The 22893-nt window shown below is 39.5% G+C and overlaps 1 protein-coding gene across 1 annotated transcript; it reads right to left on the reverse strand.

Annotated features, from left to right (window-relative positions):
• Positions 1-39: 39 nt before the first annotated feature.
• On the reverse strand, positions 40-22786 carry LOC112574454 (HBS1-like protein). Its single transcript, XM_025255536.1, is given in 18 exon segments — positions 40-2451; positions 2743-2887; positions 3268-3287; positions 3289-3369; positions 3608-3711; positions 4008-4103; positions 6896-7069; positions 7361-7594; positions 8611-8727; positions 9210-9322; positions 9627-9786; positions 10270-10352; positions 10754-11114; positions 19077-19127; positions 19449-19583; positions 20302-20448; positions 21365-21436; positions 22620-22786. Coding segments are annotated over 18 exon segments (2175 nt in total). The 5' UTR covers positions 22663-22786; the 3' UTR covers positions 40-2412.
• Positions 22787-22893: the final 107 nt, after the last annotated feature.

Consider the following 22893-nt stretch of genomic DNA (forward strand, 5'->3'; position numbering starts at 1 on the left):
TTTTTTTTTAAAAGACAACATCTTAAAACAAATACAAAAAAGAGACCACCAATTTTTATTTATGAGTTGCTTTCAGAGACATGAATGCATGAGTAAAGCTCCAACCAAGACAAAAAGTTTTTGAATCCTGTCATAAAACATCATTCCACTTGGCAGCTTCTTGCCATTTGATAATGGATTATGGTGAGCCAGTCCAGCTCTAAGGTATAAAAGCACAATCCTATCTTGAAAACCAGCGAGTACCAACAGTATTCCTGGATATTTTTTGTATCACATCGAGCAGTTTTTCTGTCTTCCATATTCATTGGGTGTGAAAACAAATGTCAGTATCTTAGCACTAGTCTCCATCAACTGTAATCAGTCTTGCCACAATTAAAAAGTACATGATGTACAATCTAAAAAAAAAACTTGCGAACATTGCATCAATAGCAGACACAGTGATGGACAACATTCCAAAAGACTACCACAGGTAACGGGCACAAATGCAGATGGCAGACCATCCCTGAAAATGGTGTGTTCTTTATGCTAATTAACACTACGCAACTTAGTTTATTCCTTGTTACTCCTCGAGGAGCAGAGGGCCACATTCAACAACACGTATGGAAATTTACCAGATTCAAGGGAGAGGGGAACTTAAACCCATGTCTCCCCATACTCAACAAATATCTGTAAAAATACCTTCGGACTAGAAATCATGAAAGAGGAATTCCACAAGTGTACCTTCATAACAAGCCTCATCACTTTTCTGAAACATACTCTACAATTACACGTGCAACATTCACCAAGACTCTGCTTTACCAAGTGAGCTGAAAAAGACTACGTGTCAACACTTCTGTTAGTGTTCTAAAATTATGCATCTTGCTTGATAAGATCAATGTATACACCTTTACAAATGTTTCATGCTACATCCAAAGTTAGAGCTGTGGAACCTTGCTGACCACATAAAACCTACGTGAAGAGAGTTTAATACGCTGTTACCCAAGCTGAAGCACATACAAAGAATTCATCTTTTCCATGCATCAGAGGTGGATGCAGCAAATCCTTCCCACCCGAAGTATTGTCCCACCATAGCACTGGGTGAGATACACCATACACAATGAATCGTTTAGAACATTGCATTCCAGCAAATTTTTTTTTGCTGTTGCCCAACTTCCTATTATGTACAAACCATACAAAATCAGAACGCTGCTGAGGCCCACATTTTCAGTAATGATCTTTAGTTATTTATGGAAAGTGAAGACTATTTTAATAAAATGGTGTAACCTCATGATCTACAGGTGTGTGAGGGGAGGGGGGAATGGATGTATTAACACCGAGCGAACAGCTAAGGATATTTCAGGGCAAGGCAGCCAGCCCTGCATACAGATGCTACATGCAGAGAAAGAATAGCGTGCCCAAGACAAGATCTGAACCCAGGACAGCCAGCCTTCACTATATTGGTGACAGGTCCTAACTGTTGTGCCACTGGACAGTCCTAGCACTACAAGAAATTTGGTTGGGAAGCGAGGGGTGGAGAGAAATGCAACTCAAGCTCAAAGATACACAGCAAGCACACATTGCACATTGTTTCCACTGTTTGCTCATTAAAGATGCATATATACCCCCATGGCAGCTCAGGCCCTACATCTGAAGGATTTCAACCCATGGGCAGTGCAGAAGATTGACCTAAAAGGGACCTACAGCAGAATAGAGAAAGATGGTATGACCACACTGACAATGTAGAATGCACCCAAATGTAACCCTGAACACAGACAGTTATGTGGCTGTTTGGGAGTGGGGGAGGGAAGGTGAAGAGGACTGACACTTTCACTTCTCTGTCCAAGGGAACTAACACAGGGTGAAGGACATGGAAGGAGCCCACCTCCCTATTGTTTCACAATGCTTTATATATCTATATGCACAAAATGCATGCAGTGACTCCTACACTCTCCATCAACCAAAGGAAGTGGGTTACTTCTGTGTTCTGCACCCTGTATTAAGTGGTTCCAATCAACATCTAATCTAAGCTTTGCTCTTGTTCATTATGGAAGAATCTGTTTAGTTGAAATATATCTCTGAAATCAAATGTAAGCCCTCTCACCACAACACTTAAAGACAAAAATGGGATGCCTCCGATAGCAGGTGAATGCCTGCACATGACTATGTCATCAAAAGGAAATGCAGCAATGCATTCAAGCTTATACCAATCCTGACTGAAGTGCCCATTCTTGTCAGAAAGTTTCTGAATACTATACTGCATGCCGAGCTGTGACAACTGTGTTGCTCTGAAACATTATCACAATTCCTTCATGCCCAACTGCTGATGTTTTCACAGCAGCGTGTGTCAATATTTATGAACATTCTTCCAACAAGAGATTTCATGAGTGAAATAAGTCAAAACTTTCAACTTTATTTTGCCTGATGGTACCTCCATCAGCTCTGTTCATCTTTTTGGGACTTTGATTGAAGAATCTGCAAGAAAAAGAAACACTTTAAAGGTTATAGATGACATCATCTGACACAATAAAGTCTTTCTAATGGATGTCTATCCTTCCAAATGAAAAGAAATCTTGACAAAAATAAGACTTTTCTATGCTGTGGCTTCAAGGACAACAAAAATGTTGCATTTCACTGGCCACACATGAATCTGACCCTTTCCAGACCTTTCACCTCCCAACTTGCCTCAGTAATCTTCATCACTGCTTGTGACCCATTTATGCAACATCAACTCAAACAAACATGCTATAAGTTGGCAGCCCCCACCTCTTCCACAAGTCCAGCAGCAATGGTGTGCCCTCCTTGCCTCAGCATAAACCGTCCAAGATCCCGATAGTCAGCATACAGTTCGAGACAAAGACTTCGTTCAAACTCAATTTCTACAACTGCACTGCTATTCTTTGTCAGGCACCTGCAACAAAATATACTAAATAATGTCTAACAAGATGTCACTTTTGTTTTCAAGGAGTGGGAGAGAATATGATAGATCAAACAATCACTTGCTTGACAAAATCAAGTTACCAACACTTTTATTGATGTGCACATCCTTGGGTTTCAAAAAAAAAAAAAAAATGTGACCAGTGGCAAAACAGAGACAAAAATATGTGCCACTTTCATCTTGACACACTAGCTCCACGAGTCCTTATAGTGTCAGTGATCTTTACTCAATACCTGTGGTGACCATTATATGGTAACAAATTTTATCTATTAGTCCATCATTTTTCACTTGTGGATAGCTTTCAAAACTACAACTGTACTAGATCTACCCATCTACTGACAATCTATGCTTACTTAGGTTTATTTTTGATGACTTTCTCCTGTACTCTTGTTAAGCTGGGCCACCAGACGTTTGATAACAGCTGGTTCATTGATGCTCTGGTAGTGAAATACAACCTACCACAGAAACAAAACTGTCAAACTTACACAGGCATTCACTGATGCCTCGGCTGTGATATATAACCTACAGCAAAGAAAATTATCAGACTCACATCATCATTCACTGCCTAGACTGCTGAAAGTTGTTTCTAAAAACTGAGGCTTTTAGCAAAGTGGGAGATACTTCACTTTCTTTAGACTTACAGATTTAAAATACAAACGATACTGGTAATCTGCAGAAACTCTTAAAACTCACAGGAATCCCTCGTGTCATTGGAACTTCAAGATTGAAGATGACAATCTTGGCACGGATACGAGTTGCAGAACGAACTGGAGCAGTTGGATCACATAAGATGCTACCTATCACAGATTGAAATATCATAAGGACTAAGCTGAAGCAGACATTAAAATATTTTAAAAGCACCTTTGCAGTCTTACACTTCTTAATAGCTGATGGTAGCTAACATCTTGTTTGAGTTTAATTCATGTGTCCTACTTCGTGAGCAGTTGAAATGTAAAGAATAGACAAGGCTCATGTAAAAAAAAAGGTGGGAAAAATGCACTGATTGTACTAGGAAAGACATATTTGTAACAAACAATATTAGAGGATTAATGAGGACCAATGATAAATCATGCTTCCTTTAGGTTCCACTCACCAAGGTTGACATTAATTATGTCTATTCCTGTCAATACCATAGTCACCTGGTCGCCAGCAAAGGCAATCTGTGCTGGCACTTCATCTATCATTACAGCTGCAAAATGGTTGAAACAAAAGCTTAGTTATCGCAGGAAAAAACCTGTCAATGCAGTCTTACATGGTACCATGCAGTCTTACAAAAATCCCATTACATTGAGGTCTGTGAAATAACCCACTAGTCTAAAACAAGAACTGTTTGTACTTATCTTAAATGCAAAATAAAACCAACCTCAAAGTGATGGTAAGAGGATAAATGTAATATCAGTTGCTGAGCTAAAGCATGCAAACAAATATTCTCAACCAATTCTAAATCTGTGAAGCAGATGAAGACCCTTTTCCCCAATGTTAATGAACAGAGAGCACTGATAAGCCTCTCATAAGCTTTTCTCTTTCATGATCCCCACCCACCCCTTGCCCTGTTTCTTTCTCTCTCACTCTACCTGCATGCACAAAAACAAGAGTAAATTCACTTTCTTCAGGACTTACCAGATGACATGACCATTGGGGATAAAGGGTTGCACTAGCTCTTTAACCATCAAAAAGTTGTCTCCTTGACAGTGAATTAGTATGTGCCAGGCGTGCAAAGCACTCCACTTGTCTGCTGAGCAGCTGCCCTCTTACAATGTAAAAGGCCAAATGCAAGGTCATCATACCAGTTTGTTTGTTTGGGTTTTTGTTTTTTTTTACCAATATTCTACCTAAACAGTGGAGAGGTTGTGAGGGCCTTGGTGTCATGTCATCTGGTAAGTCTTGAAGAAAGAGAATTTACTCTCAAAATTGTATTTCTTCTCTGACTGTACCAGATGACATGACCATAAGAAAAAATAAAGATCAGACTGAGGGAAGAAAATAAATAACCACCTGAGGAGGTAGGAAGTATCCTGCTGATCAGCTGCAACAGTGTTACAGAAAAAAAAAGGAAACCAAAAGAACAACAGCCGATTGTGGACAAGACGTTACAACGGAAGGTAAGGCCCTAGTGCCTAAGGTAATGCCAAAACATCCTGGGCGCACACAAAAAGCAACCAAGATACCTGAGGAGGGGCGGGAGGGGGAAGGGATATGTCACAGCAAGGCACCCAGCCTCTGTAAACAGATGCCACATGCAAGGCAAAGAACAGCATGCCCGAGATGAGAGCTAAACCCAACACAGCCAACCTTCACTGTATTGTTGACAGGCACCAACCTTTGCGCCACCATACCACTCGAGAAACCTGAGGAGGAGAACCAGGCATCAAAAACACAACTAAAAACAGAGTGACCAAGGCTCAGAGGCCAAAAGCATTGTGCACGTGTTTCCCACCAACCATAAACTTCAGGAACTACAGGACCATCCAAACTAACTTTTCCAGTCTACTAAATGGAGCCAAGACCAAGTCTAATGGGTTTTGGAGTAATAATCATCAAGCCCAGGCCAGGTTCCATGTAATGAGAAAAGAACAAGTAGCAGGTATGTTCTCCAGATTACCTGAACCAACATCCTACAGGCTAAGCTGTTAGAAAAGATAACTGCATTGCTCTATAAGGTAAAACACTGAAGGCAGCCAGTTTACCAATAATGGTCCCCCCCCACACCAAAAGCATGACATTCCAACGTAGAGCACTTGTGGATCTGTCCACTAAAGAAAGATGCTAAGGTCTTTCATACAGATCACTGACTCAGAAGAAAGGGAGGAGCAAGTGAACACCCCTACTTATTATGCTGGCATCCATGTCAAGGATGAACATTGTAGATTCCTCTTGCAAGATCCACTCTGTTCAGCTAGGTCAAGTTCATCCCACAACATGTAAGGTGACTGGTACTAGGTACTCTAGAGAACTATTGCCTGTCACCAGACAAGAAGTAACGTGTAATGTTCACATCCATTTAAAAACCTCAGTGACACAAACTCCAAACAGAAACAGGACTGCTCATGACCCATGACTTGTGGGTAAGAAAAAGAAAACCTTGTCTTATCTGCAGCCTATAGTACCTTGCCCCATGACTTAGATCCCACATGAGGTGGCTCTTCATGCCACACTTGCAATGCATCCAATGCTGCTCCGACCAAAAGGTACTGACGTCACATGGCTAAGAATATGCTGAGCACTCTGAATACAGTGGAGGAGTGTTGTCTGAAGACTTGTAGCCATAGCACAGCTGGAACCAAGGCAGTGTGTCTGGCAGCCGACTAGCACAAAAATCATGACAACATGTACAGAAATTTTCTGGCACACCCAACACAGGCTGTCAAGGGCAAGTCTTTTCTCAAGGAAAAAGAAGTCCGAAGTCACAAGAATTCCAACAAATTGCAGAACTCTCTGTAGCAGTAAAAACCATAGCACAAGCAACACAAGTCCGGTGTCACAAGCATTTCGCTGGTGCACCTGGTGACTGACAAACACACATCTTTTCTCAAGGAAAAACGGTCCAGTGTCAAGTATTCTGTTGAAAAATGCATGTAATGTTACGATCTAAAACACTGGCAATACTTCTGGAAAAAACACAAATCTTTTCTCAAGAAAAAGAAATCTGTCACAAAAAAAAAAAAACGAAAGCTCTGTAGAGAGTAAATGCGTACAGGTGGTATCACTTGACAAAAGCACAAGTTTTCAGCACAAAGTGAGGGTTGCACATGGTAAGAGCAAAGGCTAGTGAACACCACAGTAATCATAAAAAAACTGGTGTGTTGGCCTTGCGTTTGGCCTTTTATGCTGTTAGAGGGCAGATTGCTTACCTGACTAATGGAGTGCTATGCACACGTGGCACGTACTAGCTCACTGTCAGGGAGACATCTTTTTGATGGTTAAAGAGCTAGTGTAACTCTCCTATGGTCAGCATCTGGTACAGTCAAAAAAGAAACATACTTTTGATGCCGGCCAAGCTGCCAGCTGGCATCACCAGCACTTTGTCACCAGGCCTGATGTAACCCGCACTGATGCGGCCAGCAATGCTGAATCCCCCAGTACTTCCCTTAAAAATGTCGGACACGCTGTAGCGGAATGGCTTGTCCACTGGCCTCTCCATATTCTTGAACTGGTCTTATGAACAAGAAATAAAGAAAATTTCTAGCACTGTGATAAAGCCATAGCATCAGTAGCACAACTAAGAGAGGGGTGTATGTGTGTGTTTGTGCATGTGCAATGTGTTCGCACATATATGAGACAGGCAGAGCCCACTGATTTTCAAGTCGTAAGTACTCTAACCAGTTAAAATCAGGTCTAAGTTTGCCTTGTATAAAGCTTCTGCAGGCAAAGGCTGAAAAAACAGCCACAAAATTCTCATGCATGCTGTTTAAAGTAATTTTCAGAAGCAAACAAAACTGGATATACCTATCTGCTGTACCAATGTACAGCCCTTATACCAAGCAGTAAGTTTTGGATCCTCAGCTGGCTTTGCCAAGTTTTCCCCTGCCAGACCACTACATGGGATGAAGGAGATGTCAGCCTCTTTGAAACCCACTTGCTTCAGGTACTGGCGCAGTTTCTTCACAATCTCATCATATCGCAACTGATCCCAATCCACAGTGTCCATTTTATTGACTGCAACAATCATCTGGCTAACACCTATAAGAAAAAAAAAAGAAGTGCAACAAACAAAAAAAAACTGCTGTCAGTTCTTCATGACATGTTCACTAAATTTACAATTACTTGAAGTTGCTACCACCAGAACCATACAAAGATGCAATCCATGGATGAATACCAGATACACACAGCATTTGTAATGACCTGCACAGACAATTACAATGATAACTTCCTTTATTCCTCTCGATGTTGAGGGAGTTTGTGGGGATGGGGTTGAGGAATCAAGTAAAAGATACAGTGCCTGTACTTCATTAAAATTACAAGATACATTAATTTGTTATTATCAATATCAGTATTTTGCAAGTTATTTGTTCTCCCTAATCTACAGTGCTTTGTACAGAAAGTAGGAATCATTTTGGATTAATTTTAGACAGTTACTTGCAAATAAAATGGATAATCGAAACTGAGAAGGATAATTCTAGATCTTATTAGTAATATACTAATTACTAATGTAATTTTTTTATTCGTAAACCTTTGTATTTTGGACACACAAAGACAAAATGTAATTCAGTCTCTTCACAACTGCAATGGGGGCATTTCAACAAGGCAGTGACAACGCTGCTGTAACACTGCTTGTGGCAGTTTATGTTTGCAACTCCTAGCCTAAACTTGTTAGTGAGTTTCTAATATCAATATGTTTAATGTTAATTGAGTACTTAGCACTAAAGAAGACTTAAATGAGCTGTAGAATAAAAATCGATCACTACTAGATATTTTGCTACGCCAGTTTTGCTCAAAACAGTCTATAAGTTTCTGCTTAAATTCTCTTAAGAACTGCTTAATATTGCCCACCCCTGACATTCCCAAATCCAAACCCATATTGATAAAGTGCTAACATAATGTTGTTAACTCGTGCATATTTAGCAACATATTTAATAACTTTTTTTGGAAATCTATTGGAGGGCAAATTTACAACGTTCATCCAGTATGCAATATATCTCACATAAGCATTTATAAACAATGGGTGTCTACCACATTCACCTGTACAGAAAACATACCCAGTGATCTAGCCAGCAAAGCATGTTCACGAGTCTGGCCTCCTAATTCAAAGCCCGTTTCAAACTCTCCACGAGTAGCATTGATGACAAGAATGGCAACATCCGCCTGGGCTGCCCCTGTTGATCACAGCAGATTGTAACAATTCAGCATAAAATAATCTCCCCACTGTACAGAGGAAGTCACTGCGCCGTTTTTTCATTTTTTTCAGGGGGGTATTTTTTTGTGTGTGCTGATTCCCATCTCTATTGTAACATTAGCATGCATACATTTGATCATGCAATTGTCAGGGTCCTCTGTGAAGCCCCACTTCCCACCTGCCTCCTTCCAGTTGTTACTTCACCTCTTCATCCACTCTTCTTCCTGCCCCACTCTCCCAGCCTCTTCTTTTTCTTAATCTGTTCTAACTTCAACAACTGTTGTTTAAACATTTCAACTCTGGCCACTGACCTTTGGTCACTGCCTGGGGCAACTATTATGCAGATGTATAAGAGTTTTCAATCTACAGTTCAGGCAAACTTGCTTTTTTACTCTTATCGTAAAAAATTAATTTAAAACTCCATAATAAACACAGCTGGTTTATGACAGTTGCTGCTGTCACCTGTAATCATGTTAGGAATGAAATCTTTGTGGCCTGGAGCATCCAGCAAAGTGACCATCTTCTTTTCTGTGACAAAGCTCGTCTGTGCTACATCCATAGTAACACCTCTGCTCCTGCAAAGAAAAATAAAAGCTTGGTATTGAATGAATTGTAGCAGAACAGAATTTTTTTAATTTTGTGAGCCTTAAATCAAGTGAAGTGGAGCAGACTTTATTCTGCTATTTATTAATTTTTGTGATAGATTCACTCTGTATACTACCTACTTACTAGTTTAAGAGTGAATCCCGTCAATAACATAAAGACATGATACAATGCAGGAAGACTTCGAACAAATGTTTGCTGAAGAAATGAAAAAAATGGTGGTGCAGACGCTTTAATTTACTGGTTAGAGAAGAGGTAAGTAGACAGTGTGATCACCTCTCTTCCTCAGTTTCGTCAAGCACCCATGCAAATGCGAAGGAGCTCTTGCCCAGCTTGCGTGACTCTTGCTCATACTTGTGCATGGTACGCTGCTGGACCGAGCCCAGCTGATACAGAAGATGTCCCATCAGTGTGCTCTTCCCTGCATCCACATGCCCTGTAAAAGACAAGTGTTTCCTGGGTAAAGATCATCCTTTTTTTTCGTCGTGGGTGAAGGAAAATGCTTGGTAGAACAGGACAAGGGGATTGTAAGATGTTCATTGTGAAGATGTTGGCTCCTGCTACATTTGCCGTCGTACCCTACCCCCCTTCTTGCTCATTATTTTCCCTTTCTTTTAAGGGGTGGCAAGGTGGCCACCAATGAAGGTTGGTTGTACTGGGTTCAGCTCTCATCTGTTCTCTGCATGTTGCATTTGTTTACAGGGCTGGCTACCCTTGCCATGACATAGCCTTAGTTGCTAGCTCAGCGTAAAACATCAATTCCCCACTCCCCTTTCTTTCGCTTTCCAATGTCCATGTAGTTAACTGTGCAAGGGCTGTGTCTTGTGATTGTACATCTTTTTAGGTGATCGTAAGCTTTCATAGTGAAGATGGTGTCTTGGTGTAAATGAACCTGATCAGAAATAAGAAGAAAACTTACCAATGACCACTAAGTTGATAAGGTCTTTGTCCCCTTGGCGCTTTGCATACTCTGCTTTGGCATCAATTCTGTCAGTTTTAGATCTGTACAGCATAAAGTATGTCAGGCTGTGAATTTTCACTGCTGATGCTATCACTAAATAATCAACTGTTTTTAAATGACACCATATAAATCAATTAGTCAATCCTTTTGTGAGCCAGAGAAAAGCCCTGTCTATTCAGAAAGGATCTCTCACCAGAAGTGATTGCGCTGATTATGAAGCCAATAAACCCTAAGTAAAAGAACAAGTAAAAACAATTCTGCTACAAACTGGCAAAGATCAATACGCTTTACAATATAGTAACTACTAAACAAAAAGCAATGCAGGTGTGGCCATTGCCTTAGATTCATCTTCTCTGACCAGAATTAGCTTGTCAAACGTGTATGCAGCTGGTAGTCTTTAAATATTCATTAAATTTCCACTAACATTCAATATTCAAGTTACCTGGAGGCAGACTTTGGAATGCCAATGGGATGATCCAATTTGTGAGGAGTCGATGGTCGTGACGAAGAGGAAGAGCTGATGGCTGCCAAAGCAGGGTTTTTGTCTTTGTCCAGTGTTGTCTCTACAGTCAGGGCTGCCACTTCTTCATTCAAACCCTCCACTGAGATAGCATCACTCACACCAACAGTTCCAGCATCAGAAGGTGGCTTCTCTACAAAACTGTTGTTAGTGTCAAAGCCCTTCTGTGCTTCTTTTTTTGTAGATGCAGTTATCACAGTCGGGCCATTTTGACCAGATGATTCAAAAGCACCTTTGGACTGTTTTGTTTGTGTAGATATATCTTCCCTCACTCCATCTACACCTACATAGAAATAAACAAACATGCCATTAAAAATTCTTATAGCAAGTATGTGTTTTTGAAATGTCACTTACCAACTGTGAACACACTTCACCTCACTGTTCATGGCACTTTGAAATAATACATAACAATCTATGTAATGGCCACATAAATTTCAAAAAGAATCTCTTACAGTTATAGTGGACTAATCCTAATCCTTTTTATGAATCCTGGGGCCAGTTGAACAATACATTTTGAATTTTTAACATATTTAGATTTTAAATGTACTTAAAAGAGTTTTAAAGAAAGCCTCTAAACAGGGTACATAACACAATTTTAGAACATTTTAAACTAAAATTGCTTTAAATACAATGAAAGTTTTTAAAATGGACTTCCACTTCTGTCAGCAAATGTTAGTGTAAGAAAATGATGTCTCCCTTGAGAAATCAGCCACTGGATAATTTTTCATATATAGTGGGAGCAGGGTTACTGAATGGATTGTTTACTGGTCAAACTCAATAACAAGAGTTAAAAAAAATATCCACACACAAACAAAAGTTAGAATAATGCTGATGCTCCTGTTGACACAGTCTATTATTCCCTCATCCACCCACAACAATAAATCAATCTCTTAGTCCATCATCCACAAATGATAATAAATCTCTACAATAATTCTGTGCATCTGTACCTGAACAGGTATGCACATGCACTCTCATCTCTGCAGTTTTTACCAGCCAGAACTTCTGTAAAGAATAACGTTGCTCCATCCCACCATTTTACTAAGGGGCACAGGCATAAATGCAATGTTAAATCATTTATCCATAAGACCAGACATCTATGCACCCCTGAGCATATGTGCCCACTGTATTTCCCATCTGACTGGATGCACTAGAGAGCAGTTTGCCTACTGTCCAGTCTTTTCGCTGTTTAAAATATTCTCCACATGACAAAGCAAACTTTCCGGTTGTTTATGCTAAGCCAATCTGCCTGCCACAATTTGCAGAATAAGGAGACAAACTTATGTTAACAACAGCTGACAGTGAGAACTCATCCTGCTGAAATATGTATCAAAATAAGTCAAAAGTTCACCATAACTTTAACCGTCTTTTATCCCAAAATTCATTCATCTCTTGACTGGTACCAGCTGACAAATGGTTAGGCTGGTTCAATGGTATCCATCATGGGGAAGAGAAAACAACAAGCAGTGGCTATGAAGGCTCACCACTAAGTTAGTGCAGTGGTTAAAACACTTGCTTGTCACCACTGCAGTGAGAAACTCAGGGTTCAGATCTTGTCTCAGGACACTGTACTTGACACCTGTCCACAGGGTCGGGGGTTTTCTCCAGGTATTCCAGTTTCCTCCTCCTCCCTTTACCCCATAGTGCAAAATCACCACAAGATGGAAGTACTTTCCTTCTAAATAAACCATCATCACTAAGGCCTGACTTGTGTGGCTATACACAAGTCTTGCATGGTATGATCAGACCATGTCATTTTTTTTCTGTTTACCTCTGCGTTGCCCACGTTCCATGGTCCCCTTGATGAGGGTTAATGGGCAAACTAGACCAGTTGCACCACTCTCTTGTTACCTCTTCTTGGTGGCCCACAAGCTTCATACAAATTGTTGAGTTTTGCATTTCAATTGCAGATTCAAAGTAGTTTTCCTAGGCACTTGTTCTCTAATGCCTGGTTTCTCTTCTCTGAATCGGATGCACAGTTCACATATGTACAGATCAATGGGTCTACAAAGGATGTAGCAAATTTGATGTTAATGTGCCACATCCTGATCCCTGTGGCTGTTGCAATCCTTATGCAAATGTCATTTGCTTGCAACTGCCATCCTTGAGATGTATTGGGTAGACTGGAGGAATACTCCTATTGTGGGAACTTGTGATTCCTTCTCAGCACTGCTCTCATATTTTTGGTCATCTCCCACCCAACTTATATGAGTACTTCAAAAAAGCTATCTGCATGCAACAAGCCAAATCTGGTGAGGGTAGTTATTTGGCCTGATTGTACTCCCACCCTCTAGCCCTACTGCTTTGTAAGTAATCTCAGGAAAAAAATGAAGGTAAGGGAGTAAACCCCTACAGCAAATTATTATGCTGTCTCGGCATCACTGGATGAAGCACAAAGAAAAAATTTGCTAGGGATCAGACCCCATGTGTTCAATATCAATGCAAGCCAACAGTTGAAGGACATCAGCTATGGTCTCACCAGGAGAAGAGAAGGGAGCCACCAAGTGTAAAGGCCCAGAGAAAGGACTATTGACAGACCAGATCCCACAGAAGAAACTTCGTGGCGAATTGGTCATGGCTCAAATAAAAAGCAACTGCACACCCCATCAGCAAGCTCCAGTGTAGGGACAATAAAAGCTGCTATTGGAGTCAAACTACCTACAAAGTTAAGAGAAGGCACTCCTGTCGGTATGTAGTATGTTCACATATTACACCATTGTGTTAAGATGAAAGAATGCACCCATGAGCTAAAACCACTGGGATACTGAGGGACTGGCACAGATCAAATGGCCAGAATTCAGGGACACAACAGCAGACAAAAGTACAGTTGGGAGGAAACTAAACACAAACATTCAAAAATACACAGTTGGCAATAAACGGTGTGTCTTTTGCACCACGTTCATAATTAAGTTCTTTAGGAGCACCATCAACAGGAAATACAGAGCAAAATTTATTTAATGATCTGGCTTTAAGCTCTTTGACATTCTGTGCCAAATTATCTACTTAGAATAAAAATTGGACCAAAAGGAAAACAAGGGCTACAGTAAATGCGTTCTATTTTCAAAGGTAACAATTTAATTTAGTCTTGTCTTTCAACTTATGAGAAATTGAGAGACTAACAGAAAGGAAAAGACTGATTTAGAAAACAAAAGCACACACATTTTTGAAGCTCTGTAAAATTTATTACCAAAGTATCAAAAATTAAGTTATACAACCTGTCAACAAATAACAACTCTGCAAACTTTCTGATTTTAAAGAAAGGGAAAGTTCAACTTAATAGTGAATTTTGATTACATAAATGTAAATAATCTCGGTTACTGCAATGAATATCAGTGACAGCTTAAAAAGTACAAAAGCAGATTCATGTCACATGGTTGACAACACAAAACATTATATATAAACAAGTAAATACGGCTTATTTTAACAGCGCACTGAGCTTGCCTTCACACAGGGAAATGAGCTCTACAAATTCAATTGACACTACAAATGTGGAACAATATTATTTACATGATTTTAGACTGCATACACGACAGGGGGCAGCAGAAACTGCTGTATTAAGAAAAAATAACGCTGCCAATCATAAAACTATGAAACACAATAATTTAAGAACCCAGCTGATTAAAACCCCACAACAGGTAATTTCAATCTATTTTGTGTACAAGTGTCTTAAAATATGTGCAAGCAAGCAGGTAGGTGTATACACACACACTGTGGAACATACCTCTGAACTGGACGTACAGCAAGGCTGTTTTGGGTTTCTCTCACCTTTGAGCTGTGCACTTCACTGTCTTGACTATAAATGGGGACATCCATGTATATGCATGAGATCTCGACTGGCTCTAGAATTTTGACTCGAAGAGTGCTGCTGCCTCTAAACAATGTGAGGACCCACACCATCATTGGCCCAGCAATCTTATACTTTGAACAGACAATGACTGAAAACTAAGTGTTCTACAAAAAACAATGGGTGTTATATGTTCTTGAAAAATAGTTTTTAGGCAACACGCCAATCTAATCTAGATGCACTGACGATAAAAACAATTTTAACACTTGACTGTAGTCACATGTCCGATCAGATATGGCTCGAGATCAGAAATTACCTTAAAGGTCATCACAAAAACATTGTTTTTCCCTGCCCTAAAATTGTGTTTTAAAACAATAACATGTAATATAACAGTAAAAGTATAAGGTGTAATAGAAAAATCTTGGAAGGAGGAGAGAGGTAAAAGAAATCAATATTTAGCTGCACAAACAGTATTTGCATAAAATTTGGATTTAACAATTTATCTCACATGTACAATGCACAGATAACAATCTTCAGTATATATGTAGTGAACACTTAAATGGTTACACAGAAGTTAGCATCTTCTAGAATAAATGGAAAGTAATTGAGAAGATATAAGCGTTTAACAACACGATTCCCAAATATAAGTGAGTTACCCACGCCAGGTGGTTTGTAGGTAAAGGTTGTCCCATAACCTTTTCAGGTCGTTGGGCAGAGAGGAGTGAGAGATCTTGCTTTTCTCGGGGCCAGCTTTAATTAAGTGAGGGCGGTGACCATCTCCTCTCTCTCACTGCCTTACCTTCCCCAACCCTCTATGGCGTCAGCTGGTTCGACTGAGGGAAGTTTGGTGTGCTACTCGCTTATCAAATCAGCACACTTTCAATGCTGTAACAACTCAGCTAATCAGCTTGTAAGCCTCAATATGGAGCAAAAGGTTATTAGCTTGAGCCTTCCCCAGGCGACTAAACTCACAACCTTAGGGACCTGATTTACCAGGGAATACGAAAATTTGAAAAAAAAAAAGAAGTAAAAATGCTAAGCTGGCCCAGACTTTGCATATGTTGAGCCCAAGACATGGTGACTCCATAGATCCCTGCTCTGATAGTAACTAGACTATTCTATTTGTATGAAAACCTTTACCTACCCAGGCTGCTATGACTAATGAGCTTGTCTTTGCAAATATCCCTAATGATGAAAAGCTGTAACTTTCTGGTTGTAGTCAGCCCAATCATATCAGTAACGTGCTTTAAAGAAATAAACAGCACATTCGTGTAGTGCCTTTTTCCAGCATCAGCCGGACCTCAAGGTGCTTTACATATAAGCACATCATATTAATTTATACATATAATAATAATTAAATAATATAATATTAATACATTATATTAATAAAACAAGTAGAAAAATGTTATTTCTAGGTGCCATGGAACAGCCATTCCCCCTTTCTTTAGTGATCCAACCTGATAGTTAGGATCCAGCAGGCCCAGCAGGAAGAAGGGGTGCAACTTGCAAAAGCGAGAAAACAGATGAATATGGAAGACATGCCACTGACAGCATAGTCTGATATAAAACTTGCCGACATGTCATTGGGATATTGGTAGTGGCTAAGTTCTACTGTAAAACACAAGGGTAAGGCATATGGACTTGAAAATCTCAGGAAACAGATTCATGGCAAATGAATAATTCTGTGCAACGCCTTGACAGCAGCAGCTGCAGTGTCTGCATCAGCAAAACGATGGCTGTGCCTCTAAGAACTTGAGCTGTGACTGAGCTCTTGGTAACCACCAACTTTTCTTTTTGGTGAATACTGCGTTCCCATCATTGTCAATCCAGACTATGCAGGACTCCTATAGCACATGTTCTGACATAAATATAAAACTCCTGGATGAATTTTGGACACAATAACCACAAGAATGAGCATCTGTCTTAATGGTAATAAAATATACAGTCAGATTTTCTTATTTAAAAATTCATTTTAAAATCAAACATACCTGATTTATTATACAACACTCTAAAGAGAATTGCAAAAAAAAACCCCAAAAAAAAAAAAACAGGCACATAGTTCCCACACTTCACAGTTACTTTCAACCAAACATTCTCTAGCTTTCAGACCATGTGACAGATTTATCAGCTCTCTACATTTATCCCAAGCAACAGGTTATCAAAATCCTCAGTAACTTCTTTCAGCGTGTGTGGGTGCACACATGCACACTTACACTCTCTCTCCATGCGCTTGTTATGAATGTATTTGTATGCCTGATAACATGAAGCCTAGAATTTAGAAACAGCTCATTCTTTTGCAAGTGGGATGCGTTCTTGATTTTTAATTTGCATGCATCATGTATATGACCCAACAACAAATCCAAGAACGAATTGTGTCTGGATTGAGATCAAGTGCATTTGCAAAGCCAATGATCTGTTAGCACTATCCCTCCTCCATCAGCTGGCCACTACGAGTAAAAGCGGCTTGCTGCCTTAATTGAATTAAGTCATCAGGGGAAGGCTCCTCAAATTCAAACTGTTTGATATGATGCAAGACTACACTGGGAGCAGGAGCTTGCTTTCTTGTCTGGTATTTAAACTGAAATCTTTTAAATTTCACAGTCCTGTGCAGTTTTATGTTTGTCTTCTTCCTCCCACAGTCAAAATCAGACCGCCATTGAAGGCCAAGGCATTTAGCAAAGAGGGATGGAGGCTTTACAAGCGCACAATCAAATGACTCCTTATTACAAAAATCGTAGTTTTGATTTTCAAATTCTGGTATGAAGAGAATAGGTTCATTGATCTTAAGACTGTTTATAGTATCTTCAAGATTGCTATCTCTTTCATGCGATTTTTGTGGTTTTTTCAGGCAGGATTCTAAAGACAACACATTATGTTCCTGCTTCTCATTAAATAACATGTCTTGTGAATTCAAATCAGGGAGTATTTGAACCAACCCAACACTGTTTCTCAGTCTTAAACCTAAGACTGTAATATCCAGATCTTTTGCTTTCTCTGGAAATTCCTTGGATCTGAGCTGCAAACAAGATGCATTTTCAACATCTGGTTGACTAACCATAGCCTGAGAAACTCCATGTTGCTTTACTAGGGCTGCCAAGGACAGACCACTATCTGAACTCTTGGACACAAGAGATTTCTCTTCTTTTGCCTCAGACTGTGTGTGAAGTAAGAAGCTTTTACTCTCAGTGTGTCTCCTTGCAAGATCTGTGAGGGAAGGTCTACTCTCTGGTGAAGACTTAACATCACTTTGTACGCTGTCTTCTCCTTCCATCTGTGCTGAATCACACAAGTGCAGAATCTTCTTCTGTTCAAGAACTCCTAACCGACAAGGTGTTGTATGACATTTTTCTCCAGTTTTTAAACAAGTGTTGCTGAAGTTTGCTTCTGGCTGGATTTGACATGAAGAATTTTCTGCTTCACTTCTTTGGGAAATCAGGGCAGATAAGCTTGGTTTGAATCCTTTGTTGCTGGAGTCACTAAGGACAGTAGCATCCTTCATGCCTGCTTTCTTACTGGAATGCATTTGCACAAGCTTAGCAAGAGATTTGTCTTGCTCTTCTTTCTTTAGCTCTCCGGAAACATGAGCTCCTGCATCTTGCAATCCTGACTGTTTTCCCTTGTCAAGCTTGCTAAAAGCCTCTGTATGAGAGGGACCTGGAGTTTCCAGGTTGAAATGGAAGTCCAATTTCAAGCTTTTTTTGTCACTGAACAGCCTTGAAAAAGCAGACTTTTCACCTGCTGAGCTCTTTGCACTGACTGACACTGCTGGTTGCTTCTCTAACAAAAAACTTTTACTAGAGGACGTAGGCACAACCTTCTGTTCTTCATTCACATCCTTGAATCCACCTGATAAAGGTGACAATGTGTTACTTTTCTCTGGTGGTTTATGCGCAGGTAAAATAATGCCAAAGGGCAACTTATTGCTACTCTGTGTTACTGGAGGCAGTACTTTCTGATTATCAAGACAATCTATTTCAAGAAGCAAAGCTTCAATGCTCTTATCATCTCCTTACCTTACAATGGCCATGAGTCACAAAGCAAGTCACATTAAGGCCATGCGGAATTTCACACAGGTACCATGGGCACAAGGCATGGAAAAAAAAGGGAAAGAAGGGCACATAATCAGATACCACAAGTCATACTAAAACATGTGTACAACTAGTCAGATACTAAAAAAGTAATTTATGTCACAGCTCACCACGTATCTGTTAATGAAAAAGAAACTAAGATTAGTTGTTCATCTGGCAAACTTGCTTTTAGATTTTCCCCTCAATCCTGAAATGCCAGTTTCACTAGGATCTAACTTCTCCTCCAGACTTCTGTTCTAAGGAACTGCTGCATTCAAAAGAGGAATAAACTCTCCAGAGAGTTAACTTAAAAGGTATTTCTTACAAGTCAAGAGTGAGCTATGAAGACTGATTTAAACCAAAAAATTCTACATAAAGCAGGGTCCAAGACAATTACCTTGTGCATGGTCCCTTTTTTTTCTTTGTGGTCTTTGAGGCTTGGGGGCATCTGCAATGTAAAACAAACTGCATAATAGCTGAAACAAAATTGTACCTTAAAAACTTTTTTTTTTTAAAGCTTAAAGACTTCAATCACAAGTCTCCATAAAGTGTCAATTGAATGTCTATCTGCTGGCACCACCACATCTTACTGGCCTGTTATCACTGAATCAAAAAGAGGTTGCGGCAAGTGGAGTTTCATTTGGTTGGCCATGTCAGCAACATGCCTCACTGCACATGGACAGTCTCAAAGTGTCTGAGTAGATTTATGTGTAGAAGGTATTAATACCATCTGGCCACACAAACAACTGTGGCTTAACACTACACATACCCTGATGACTAAGAACTTCATTGAGTGCTGCCTCCAAATTATAATTGTGCCGCACAACTGCATCTGTAAGAACAGCTTCTGAAATGCTGTCACCCAAGATATTGTGCAGTTCATCAAGGCAGCTGTGAAGCAGTGCTGCAAATTATTTAAAAAACTGTTTTGAATATGTGAATTTCATGACAAGAATTAAATGATGGTAGCTTAAGACTTTAAGACATTTATTCATTTGAAATGGTGTACTCCACTTAAAGTGGCAAAGACAATAGTTGGACAGATAAAATTATCACTTCTTATAAGTACAGATGATTACTTAGGCTTATATAATAATAAATGTATGATTTACATAACGCCTAATTATGCTCATTAAGGAGCCTATGCTCTCAGCGCTAAGTAGGAGACGAACAGAATATGAAAGACAGAATGAGAAACAATAATGCAGACAAGTAACAAAAGACAAAAAGAGGAATCAGAGAAAAAAAAATAAGTGTCATAAATCTGCAGAGAAGGACAAGCAGGTGGACTAGTCGAATGACTATAATCATAAATGTTGACAGTTATGTCGATTGGTGTAAAGAGTAATGACCATGGAACAGATGTTTTTAGTGAACGTTTAGATCGTGCAGCATAGGAACTAAAAATCTGGTGACTGTATATGATTGTCCCAGTGACAGGGATAGAGCCTGTATGGTCATCAGGCTTAAATCAATTTTATGTGTTTTCTACTTTCTTTATTCTGTTGGTGCTTACTCATGCACTAATTACTGGTAATGATTTTTAAAAATAAGCTGTGTTATTGCTATTTTAATAACACTGTCCTGCCCTTTGCACTAAGAGGAATAAAATTATGGTGTACCCTGGTCTGCTTTTGATGCTGCATCTTGTTTGGGTGAGGTTGTCGCCTCCATACTGATGTCATCAGCATTTTCCTCAGGTATTTCTTCCGCCCCCATATAAGAAGAAAGATCTACACCTCTATCTCGATTGAAGGTAAACTGGGCAGCTGTGTAAGATAAGAAGAAGAATAAAAATATAAAAACTACCAAAGACAGAACTATAAGAACCCCTAAAAAATCACCTTCTAATTTCTCATTCACACTCTCTCACTCTTTCTCATCTTCTCTCCCTGCCTCCCCAGTCATTTACTCCATGCAAAAAATACTGTGTTGCCAGCATAAAAGCTCAAGCCTCGATTTCTACAAAAACAATCATCATCGGAGTAAGTACTGTGTATTTAGAAATAACATTATGGAACCGATACATAATAACCAATGGCTGGATGAAGCAATTTAAAATCCATTCACTATATTGTATCAATCTATCAATTACCTTTCTGATTACTAACTTATTTAAAGGTAATAGAATGCTATGTGTTCACAAATTAAATAATAGGAAATAGCATAGAATGAATATTTAGTGAAATGACACTGAAAATTTTTTTAATTTGCTTAGGGTGGACAGAAACACAGCTCATTGTGTTTTTTCCTTAAATCAACAGCACCAAAGGACAATGTATTACAGATTGCTAATATTCACTATTCCAGGCATGTCAAATAGTGTCAGAGGCTGCATAGGTCACATCTGTGTTGTCATGAGGGCCACACACATGTACAGTGTCCTTTGTGCGGGCCGCATGTTTGCACTATTCTATTATCTGCTGAAACAAAAATGCTTCAGCAAGACTACAACATAGATTCTACAGACACAAAAAGCTAGAAGGCTCCCAGGTTACGTAACGTTATCATCTGAAACTTTGTTTTTTCAACTGATGCACCAAGTCTCTTCCAAGCAGATGACGCAAATCTGGCAGTGAAGAAAAGGTCATTTGCCATGCCCAAGAGTGAAGTGTTGAGGTCCACCCCTTTTATCCAAAGCTCATGACATTAGATCTCTAGTGGTCTAAGATAGGTAGACAGTACCTGTTGATGGTGACACACAGTATCTGTCCTCATATGAATGCCCCATGTCATACTCATCATCCTCATACCGCTCTGGGGAAGAAAGAAATCACCATTTCAATGCTAACACTCTTCCCAGACCATGAGCAAATATATCATGTTCATGCACATGTGTTTGTCTATGTACATGTGCATACATTCAAATATGAGAATTAAAAATATAACAAGAACAGAAAAAATGACAAATTCACAATATTAGCTAGTTTTTCATAAAAGAAAGTTTTAATATTTACTAAGCTCTTTATTTGTTACCCTTGTCATCCTCTTTTGAAAAAGTGACAGAATATGCTTTTACTTTGAAAATGTAGTCTGTCTACTGCACAATGCTGCAAAAAGTTCTGTGTGAAATATATTTTCATGTGTCTAATTTTTACCAGCAGGTCTGTTTGAAAAAGTCTCAATATCACCTTTTCTGTATCCTTCCATTATAACACTTGTTGAAAGCTTTCAAACTTACAGGCACCTTTAATTTCCATATGCTGTGGATCCATACTTGGTATACTTAGAAAACTATTTAAAAACCCAGACTATCCATGGATGAGCTTGGTGATAGAAATGCAATGGTGGTAACAAAATTGCTCTGATAGCACATGAACGAATGCCAAATCTGGCAGCATCATTTACATTGGTTAATTCTACTTTATTTGTGGAAAAATATGCTACTCAATGGCACACATAAATCTAGGAGTCCTATCCATAAAGTCATCTGGGTTTGGGTGCAATGCTCACACTTTTACTAATAGCCAACGATTCACACCAGCAACACAGTGCCCATTCACCATCTATAAAAGCAGCCCCACTGTCCTTTTTCACTTATTCAACCCAACAATTATGCTGGGTGGAGGTCATCAGTGCTTGCATCTTCCTGACTCGACAAAACTGGATGGGGTGAAGGCTTGTACTATCAAAAGGGTTAGGACCAGTTTAGCACCCATGGTTTTGTTCATGTGTTCTTCACCGTGAGAAAAATAAAAAATGAAAAAACGAGAAAGGAGACAAGGACTAACAGCCCAAATGACACGGGCGCATTTTGCGCGAGTGAGAGAGACAGGTGGGTGAGTGGAGTTGGCATGTGCAAGCTATTGTATGAATGAGCGCGCCTATAAAAATATTAGTGAGGAACAAGCAAGACGGAGGATCCTTATGCTGTTTCAAATAATGAATGGCGCATTGTGTCCGAGTAGAGGCTGTTCTTCTCTTCAAAAAACACACTCACCATCTTCATAGTTCATACTACGGACAATTCTGTGTCTTGACATCTTGGAAGAAAGTATAAAATGTTTCCCTAATGGTCAGGAGTTTACAAATTTCTTGCTGGCAAAAGGCGAAAGTTTTGACGCAACACATCCATGGCGGAAGTTCTTTCACGTAGAGCATATCTACATTAGTTTCGGGTATGTTTAGACTCTAGGTCCATGTATTGAACATAACAATAAGTAATTAATAATAAGAAAATTATTCTTCTCTTCTAAAACTGTTTAATTCCGTCT

This window comes from Pomacea canaliculata, linkage group LG10, assembly GCF_003073045.1.
Source record: "Pomacea canaliculata isolate SZHN2017 linkage group LG10, ASM307304v1, whole genome shotgun sequence".
NCBI classification, from domain to species: Eukaryota; Metazoa; Mollusca; class Gastropoda; order Architaenioglossa; family Ampullariidae; genus Pomacea; species Pomacea canaliculata.